Here is an 8,508-nt window from a genome sequence, read left to right on the forward strand (position 1 = left end):
TGATTTTTGTTTGGGGTACTACTTCTGGGAATTTCATATTATATATATATTTATTTATTTTTTTTTTTTTGGTCACTTTTCTCCTTACAGAACTTTGAGGTGGAAGCTGATGACCTGGTGACTATTTCAGAGCTGGGCCGGGGGGCCTATGGAGTGGTGGAGAAAGTGAGGCACGCTCAGAGTGGCACCATCATGGCTGTGAAGGTGAGGATGGCTTCCTCCTGGTGGGGCAGAGGGGCTGTGGGGCAGAATGGGGACAGAAATGGGGGGCTTGTTGATTTGGTACCCTCCTGTGTCCCCATACAGCCCAACGTTGCACTTAGGTGGTGTCATTCATTATGGTGTTGTTTGTAAGAGGTCATCTGGGCATCTCTGAGGTCTGTGCTGGCTACAGAACTCCACCTACATCAAAACCTTTGTTTTTTCTTAATATTTCTCAGAGGATTCGTGCCACAGTGAACACTCAGGAGCAGAAGAGACTGTTGATGGACTTGGATATCTCCATGAGGACAGTTGACTGCTTCTACACTGTCACTTTCTACGGAGCCCTATTCCGAGAGGTGAGAGGCTACTGTTACACAGCTCCTTGGGTCTGTGTGTGTCCTCTGAATGCACGAAACTGTCTCAAACCACCTCTGTTTCCTACTGCTGAAGTGGGCTGGTTGAGGTGGTACAAAGCCCAGCTGTTGCAGGAGGCAGCAGGTCCCTTTCCATGCTGCAGCAGCAAGTGCCCAAGCGTGTTGGCGGTGGGCTGGGCTGGATTTCAAGCAGGACGCTCTTGGATGTGGCTGTTGGGAGTGCTATGAGTGGTACCCCAACATCAGTGCCCACTGTTATCAGGTGCAATGCTGGTATGTGGTCGGCAGTGGCTGCACCATGGGGATGTTGGATTGCCCTGGGTGGAAGCGTGGTGCCCCTGTCTGCCCCCACTGTGTCCTTTGGCTCCTGGGGGGGGGTTGGAGAATTTCCTATAGCTACTTTCTCTCCACCTGCAGGGTGATGTGTGGATCTGCATGGAGCTCATGGATACTTCCTTGGATAAATTCTACAAGAAAGTACTGGAGAAGAAGAAAACCATCCCTGAAGACATTCTGGGAAAAATGGCCGTGTCTGTGAGTGCTTGTGCCACCCCCACCCCGCCTCGAGCTTTGTGCACTCCTCATGCTCTGTGGTTTGCACTCCTACTGGGGTTTGCTGAGTGCTGAGCTACGTGTGGCTAATGGTGCTCTCCTGCTCTGTTTGTCTGCAGATTGTACGAGCTCTGGAGCATCTGCACAGTAAACTGTCCGTAATCCACAGAGGTGGGTGCTCAGTGGGATTCATGTAGTGTGCTGCAATGCCAGCCTTGCGATGGGTTATGGGAAGGCTCCTTCCAAGGAGATGTGTGATGTGTGCCTCTGGAACACCTGCAGTTGGAGTCTGGTGGCACTTGGGGCCGTGGTGGACACGCTTAGATGCCCCAGGCCTGTTTCAGTGGTGTGTCCTTCACGCATCTGCTTATTTGATGTTCTCTTTCTCCTTTCTACATGAGGGGTTGGATATAATGACTGAATTCTTTGCTGTCTGTATTTCTGTAGGCATCTCTGTCTCTTTCTGAGTACTGAGATGCATTGCAGACAGCACTTAGGGATGAAATCATATACCCTTCTTGGCTGGGTAGTTCTGGCAAGGGGAGAGATGAAGACCTCGCAAAACACTGATGGGCATCATAACAGCCAGGTCCTGCTCTTCATCTTAACACAGTTTGTCATGTACTTGCACACAGGTCATGATGGGCCTGAGACGAGCTGTCCTGAGAGCTTGGTTGAGTTTTCAAGGCTGTGTTTGCTCCATAAATTGCTCCTGAGGAACTGCATGTTCTGTGTGAAGCTTAGCGTTTTATTTCAACTGCATAAGGGCCAGAGTGGGGGGGTTGCTCCTGTTTTTTCCACCGCCATCCCTCCCGTTCCCTGTCACCAGGGAGTTCCTTATGCTGTCCCGGGCCCCATGGTACCTCTACAAAGGCCCCATCTGTTCTCACGTGTTCTTTGTTGTAGATGTGAAACCTTCCAACGTGCTCATCAACAAGGAGGGACACGTGAAAATGTGTGACTTTGGGATCAGTGGCTACTTGGTGGACTCGGTGGCGAAGACAATGGATGCTGGCTGCAAACCATACATGGCTGTAAGTGTGCTTATGTTCAATCCATCCAGCCTCACCTTGAGAAGGCTGCTGCTGCTTAGAAACTGGTCTTGGCTCACCTCTGTGCTGAGGTTGAAAGTGTGTTCTGGGTTTCCTGACTCAGTAGTGTCCTGCAAGGATGGGATTCCCCTCCCTGTAAGCCCTGCTGTTTAATAGACTCATAGAATCATTAAGATCACTAATGCCAACCCATCCCACCATGACACCAAACTGTGTCCCTCAGTTCCTCATCTCCATGGCTATGGAATACCTCCAAGGATGGGGACTCAACCACTGCCCTATTTGTGTCCGTGTTGCAGCAGACTCTTCCTGTTCCCCCTTTCTTTCACAAAAGGGTGAAAGTCTGGCTGGTGCTGGTTGTGGTGGGTGGAATCATAGAATCGTTAAGGCTGGAAAAGATCACTAAAATCATCTAATCCAACCATCAACCCACCCTATTGGGTTGGAAAGCTGCTCTTGACTAGAAAATGCTGAGGCTTTCCTTGGTAGGATCATTTCATCCTCATTCCATGGCACTGGTGTGGGGGAGCTCCTGCTCCTGGGGCAGGCACCCTCCTGCAGGGATGATATAGGGGAGGGGAGTGCTTGTGGAGGCGATGTGGAGTGGGACATGGCACTCGCTCGTGCTTGCAGATGTAACCTCAAACCCTGCCTTTGTGAGGATGTGAGCTAGGGGAATCTACCAACCTGGGTTTTGGAGCCAGAGATCGGCTGTGTGTGGTTTGCACTGTGAAAATGAGACAGAACTGTAACTGTAAAATCTTCCGTTTTGCTTTTGCAGCCAGAAAGAATAAATCCTGAGCTGAACCAGAAGGGCTACAATGTGAAGTCGGATGTCTGGAGTCTGGGGATCACAATGGTAATGCAGAGGGCGGGTGCCAGCACTGTGATGCTGGAAGTGGGCTGGGGTCTGTGCTGGGGGCTCCAACTTTGAGGTGGTGTGTGTGGTTAGCAGCAGCCTTGCCCGAGGGGCAGCTCACAGCAGCTAACAGGAAGGGGAAATGCTTTCAGTTCCAAAATTGCAGCTGCTCAGGATGGTTCCTCTGCCTCCTGCAAGAAATGGATCTGTCAGAAAGCAGCTGAAGTCTTCTGGCATGGGAGGACAAAGGAAATCACAGCTGCTGGCTCAAGGGGAATGCTGCCTGGGAACAGTTCTGCTTTCCAGGAGACTACATCTCTTGCTTAGACTATTCCCCTAAAGTTTTCCTGCACCTTTTTAGCTGTGACCTTCATTTTGGACACTGTCTCCTTGCATCTGTATGTGCTGCATCCCTCTTGGTATCTCCGTGCTGTGCAGAGCAGAGCTGTGCTTGCTGCAAAAGCAATCAGCTCCAGCTCTGATCTGAGGTGCAGGAAGCTGTGGGATGGGAAATTGTGGCAATGACGAAACCTGAGCTCTTCCAGCACTGGATGGGAGAGGGGTTTTTACTGAAAGCCTGCCAGCCTGCAGCTGGATGGAGCCCCAACCTCATTCCCTCTAGTATCTTCCTCCTGGGCTGGCTTCCTATTTTGTTTACTAATTTCTGGAGGGGTTTGATTGAAGAATAGCCCTACTTAGGGCTACTGAGCTGCAGGGCTGATCCTAGCTTTATTCATTTCTCACTTCCCATCCCTTGGCCTGAGATGCCCAAGAGCTGTGATGGACTTTTTCCTGCTGGAATGGATGATGGAGCAGGGTTAGCTGCAGCGGTTTGATAAACATCATCTTAAGTTATATTCTAAACTTGCTTTCACTTGGGCTCATGGATCTCTTTGTGCCTAGATCATACAGCCTGCAGTCCAGAGGGCAGGTTATGTTGAGAAGAGCACTCCAGAAGCCAGTGCAGAAGTAGCACCGATGCTGCTTTGATTATCTTTTTAAATAACCCTGTTTTACATATATTTGTCTGCTTCCTGTAAATGCATTAATTTGCTGAGCAGGCCTCAAAAGGAAGTATTTTTTGCCTCTAGGTCTTTGTATTTAAAAAAAAAAAAAGGGGGGGGGGGGGGGGAACGTAAAGTAGTATGACCCAAATTGAAAATGGTTTGTTAGGAGGGAGGCTTTTCATCTTGAACCTGCACTCGTGCAGCCTCTGATGTGGGGCAGCCCTGGTGTCTCACAGTGTCCTTGTCCCCAGATCGAGTTGGCCATCCTCCGCTTCCCCTACGAGTCCTGGGGCACCCCGTTCCAGCAGCTCAAGCAGGTGGTGGAGGAACCCTCACCCCAGCTGCCTGCTGAGCGCTTCTCCAAGGAGTTTGTGGACTTCACGGCACAGTGGTGAGTGTGGCAGAGGCTGGGCTGAGCAAAGTGCAGGGCTGGGGTTGGCTTTGGAGCCTGTTTATCTCCTCCTTGTACTGAGCTGGTGTATCTGCTGCAGTGGGAATGGGTTTTGTTGCCCAAAGGGGTTTTGTTCTCAGTGTGACTCATCCAGGCTGCTTGGAAGGCAGAGGTTTCTTTTCCCGTTTTACCATTGGCGCTGCTCAAGTGTTGGTGGTTTCTGGCAGCGTGGTGATGGAACAGCCCTCTGGCAGCATCTGGGTGCCTCTGGGTGAACCTGGTTTGTGGTTTTGTGGGTTCAAGGAGCTGTTCCCCTCGAGTTCTCTCTGCATCTGGCCTGTTTGGAGGTGCCACGAAGCCCTGGGATGGTTGGTGGGAAGCCACCTCCTCTCCTTCCCAGCAGGGCTGCTTGCTTCTGGGTTTGGCAATATCCCAAATCCGTCCTTGTGGTTCCCTTCTTGGGTGCTTCAGGGCCATGTGGTTCAGCTCAGAGGGAGAGGAATGGGTGCTGCCTGCCCAAAGTGAGGTGTGACTGGGGAAGGGGAAGGGGAGGTCCCTTCTGATAGACCACAAATAGGAAAAAAAAAAAAAAAAAAAAAATCCTATAGCCTTTTTTTTTTTTTTTTTTTTTTTTTTTTTTTTTTTTTTTCCCCCCTTCAGTTTAAGGAAGAACCCCGCTGAGCGAATGAACTATTTAGAACTTATGGTAAGTTTGGGGCCATCTCTGCTGCCTTCATCTGGTACATGAAATATGTTGGAATAAAAGGTCCTGGACAAATGGTACAGCAGGACGCGGGGTGATTTCCAGGCACACGGTGGGATGGGCGTAGTGTGTCTAAGGTACAACGGTGTATTGAGTTTTGTGGGTGTTAAGGGGATTCAGTGATCAAGGTCAAGCTTTCTAGATGTTTTTTCCTTCTGTCCCACCTGCTTTTGGAGAGTTTAGGTCAACCACCCCAAATGGTGGTAGTGCAGCTGGATTTTAACCTGGAAACACCAAACCCAAAAGTGTTCAGCTTTAAGCTGATTTAGTGGAGGGTTGTTAGGGTAGAATGGTTAGGTCACGGTTGGACTCGATGATCTTTGAGGTCTTTTCCAACCTGAGTGATTGTATGATTGTGTGACATCCATGGGAGTCTGCAGGGGATGCTGCTGCTCACTTGGCCAGTGCTGTGACACCCCTGGGGCTGCTTTTGGACTGCTCCCTGCTGGGCCATGACTGATGCCTTGCTTCTTGTTGACAGGAGCACCCCTTCTTCACCCTACATGACACCAAAGAGACTGACATGGCCTCCTTCGTGACAGAGATCCTCGGGGATGACTCTTAACTGGAGCCCCACTGTTCCGTGCAGTCCCCGCAGCGGAGCAGATGCGGACTTGAATTCGTGATGGTTTGCACAAATTGTGTTCCTCAGCCCACGGACAGCTCTGGGCACAGCCCCATCGCAGCCTCTTTTCTCTTTGCCTGAAATCTTCAAGGAAGAGCCTTGGAAGCCAATACCTTCACCCCTTCAAATGCTGGGGGCACGGGGTGGGGATGGTGCCCAACCTTGGCACGGTCTGTGGGGAACTTCTGCCTTTCTTCCCCTTTGCTGCCTGGGGCTGGCAAAGAGAAAATGCTGCTGTGCTTCTTCCCCCTCCTTATCTGTCCCCAGCCCCTCCCCCAGCATTTCACCTGGTTCTCTGCCTCATGTTCCTGAGCAGCACTTCAGGAGGCTGCAGGGCTCCATGGATACACTGCTGTCCCCGCACAAAGCCATCTTGATGACAGCTGGGTGACCCTTCAGCACAGCCCCAGGCCTGACACCCCCTTCACTGCGTGATCTACTGCTCCCCTGCAGAGGAATAAAAGCGTATTTCCCCCCAGTTCACCCCACCACGAGCAGCAGCCCTCCCTCTCTTGCTTCCTTCATGGACCTTCTCCTCTGTGCTCACCCTGGGGCTGCATGACACTGGAAGAGGTGAGGATGGCTGAGCATCTACCACCACTCCTCATCCTGCAGGAGGATGCTGCCCCAGCTCTCCATCCTCTTCCCCCTTTGGGGCTCATGTAAGACCTCACACTGTGACCCCATCACTGCCTCCAGCTGTGGCCCCAGCCGCCATCTCAGCCCCAACACCCCACAGCCCAGTGCAGGGGCTGCTGCCAGTTGTACATTTTGTGTCTATATATAATGGACTTTGTAACATGTTTCTGGGTTTTACTGCACTTGCTATAAATTAAAGCCCTTCTGTGTGGGTGGGAGGAGGGAGGAGCGCTTCCTTCTCCCCTAAAGCATCTGCTGTGAGCCCCGCTGTGTTCCATCCACGTGTGGGACTGCAGACTGAAGGCACCGCTGTGGGTTTTTTATTTTTAATAGATTGAGTTTTCAGAGGGATTTTTTTTTCCTTTTCTAATATATTTGTGTGTGTGTGCGTGCTATATATATATTATATATTTTTAAATCAGTGATGATGGTGTGAATGTCTATGTGAGCAGCAGTTCTGCTGCCGTGACCAGCAGTTTTCTGGCTAGATTTGGGGTAGTGGCTGAGGCTTTAGAAGACAGACTGCCCTGAGATTATTTCTTTTTTTTTAAGAAGAAATGCATCTATTTTTTAATCAAATCTTAAAAAACAAAACAAAAAAAAACCAACATACTTTTCCTGAGCTTCCTGCCCTGGAGGTGTGGATGTGAGGGTGCATTCCTGTTATTTAGGGTCCTCCCCTTGCTGAAGCACAGCGTTCAGCTGACCCCATTGCCCTGCACCTTTGTTATGGAGCCAGGCTGGGCTGTGCCTGGGGGCATGGTACAGCTCCCAGGAGGAGAGCTTAGGGTAGCTCAGGGTGACTTTCCCCTCTGTCTCACCCTGTCTGCTCAGTGCATGAGCCCATAGGAAACAGCACAGATGGACACAGCACAGTGAGCAAACCCTCACTGACCTTTAACCCTTATCCCACCTCCTTGTGCTCTCCACATCCTCCCTTCAGTCCCACTCCCCAAAACATCCCGTGCTCCCTGAAATTGCACATCACCAGCCTGGTAGGACAGCTTGGCAGCTGAGGTGCTCACTTGTATGCTTTTCCATAGTTGGTCGCTTTGGATTCCTTTCGATTTGCTGTTAAGCTTTTGTTTTTCCTCTTTCTCCTTGCTTCTCCTGGAGAAAGTCCTGACTTAGCTCAGAGAGCACCTTCCCTTTCTCATACTAGGTGATATAGTGGTGAGGGGTGGTTGGGACCCAGGGATGGGGCTTTGCTGCTCAGTTGGGTCCTGACTGCCCTGTGTGCTGAAGTGGGTCCTGCTGCTTGTGCCCTCCTGCCATGCACAGGGATGATAGATCTGGTGCCCACCAGCTTGGTCTTAGGGTGGGAGAGAATATTAGGAAAAGTTTCTTCTCTGACAGAATGGTGGTGTGTTGGAACTGCTACCCAGGGAGTGGTGGGGTCACCATCCCTGGAGGTGTTCCAGAAGAACGGAGATGTGGCACTGAGGGATGTGGTTTGGTGTCATGGTGGGGTTGGTTTGTGAATCTGAGAGGTCTTCTCCAACATGAATGACTCTGCGGTTCTGATGCAGCCGAGTCCCTCCAGCCCTGTACTGAGCACAGTCTGTACCCATGAACCCCTCCTTGTTTTCAATAAAATTCACCCCGAAGCACCCGTGTGCCCTCTTCGTGTGATGGAGCATCTTCGTCATGTCAGGTCCTCTCACGACACTCAGGTGCTTTATACTGCTTGCAGTACTGGGGGCACCCCAGGCTGTGGGCTGAAAGACCCCGCGGAGCATCACCCCGGGCCGGGACTCTGCGGGGCTCAGCGTGTCGGGCTCACCCCCCGCTATCGGGGTGCTGCCGGCGGTGCGCGGTGCCCCCCCGTGTGGGGCAGCGGCTCTGGGGCTGTGCTGCAGCGCAGGGTCGGGGGCACCGTCCCAGGGCCGCCGCGAGGGGGAGGCAGCGGGCAGCGCCGGGGGTCTGCGGGGCCGCGGCTCCTTCAGCCTCAGCTGTGGGATGATGAGAAGCGGGGGGGCTCCGTCCCATCCCATTCCCATTTTTTCCCCTATGAGCCCTACCTCGACAGGAGCGGGGGGGGG

At 51.8% G+C, this 8,508-nt stretch overlaps 1 protein-coding gene across 3 annotated transcripts in view; it reads left to right on the top strand.

Annotated features, from left to right (window-relative positions):
* MAP2K3 (mitogen-activated protein kinase kinase 3) overlaps positions 1-8,076 on the top strand; it is a 21,701-nt gene extending 13,625 nt beyond the window's left edge. For all 3 annotated transcript variants that reach the window (XM_042827982.1, XM_042827983.1, XM_042827981.1), the window contains exons 5-13: positions 91-204; positions 441-560; positions 996-1,112; positions 1,250-1,301; positions 2,037-2,164; positions 2,964-3,041; positions 4,300-4,439; positions 5,100-5,145; positions 5,684-8,076. In XM_042827982.1, the coding sequence (XP_042683916.1) occupies positions 91-204; positions 441-560; positions 996-1,112; positions 1,250-1,301; positions 2,037-2,164; positions 2,964-3,041; positions 4,300-4,439; positions 5,100-5,145; positions 5,684-5,767 (879 nt within the window). In that variant the 3' untranslated portion in view covers positions 5,768-8,076. The remainder of the gene's footprint in view (positions 1-90; positions 205-440; positions 561-995; positions 1,113-1,249; positions 1,302-2,036; positions 2,165-2,963; positions 3,042-4,299; positions 4,440-5,099; positions 5,146-5,683) is intronic.
* The last annotated feature ends 432 nt before the right edge of the window (positions 8,077-8,508 follow it).

The sequence above is a fragment of the Centrocercus urophasianus genome, unplaced genomic scaffold (assembly GCF_019232065.1).
Source record: "Centrocercus urophasianus isolate 14NV4802_14NV808 unplaced genomic scaffold, USGS_Curo_1.0 seq_29, whole genome shotgun sequence".
NCBI lineage: Eukaryota > Metazoa > Chordata > Aves > Galliformes > Phasianidae > Centrocercus > Centrocercus urophasianus.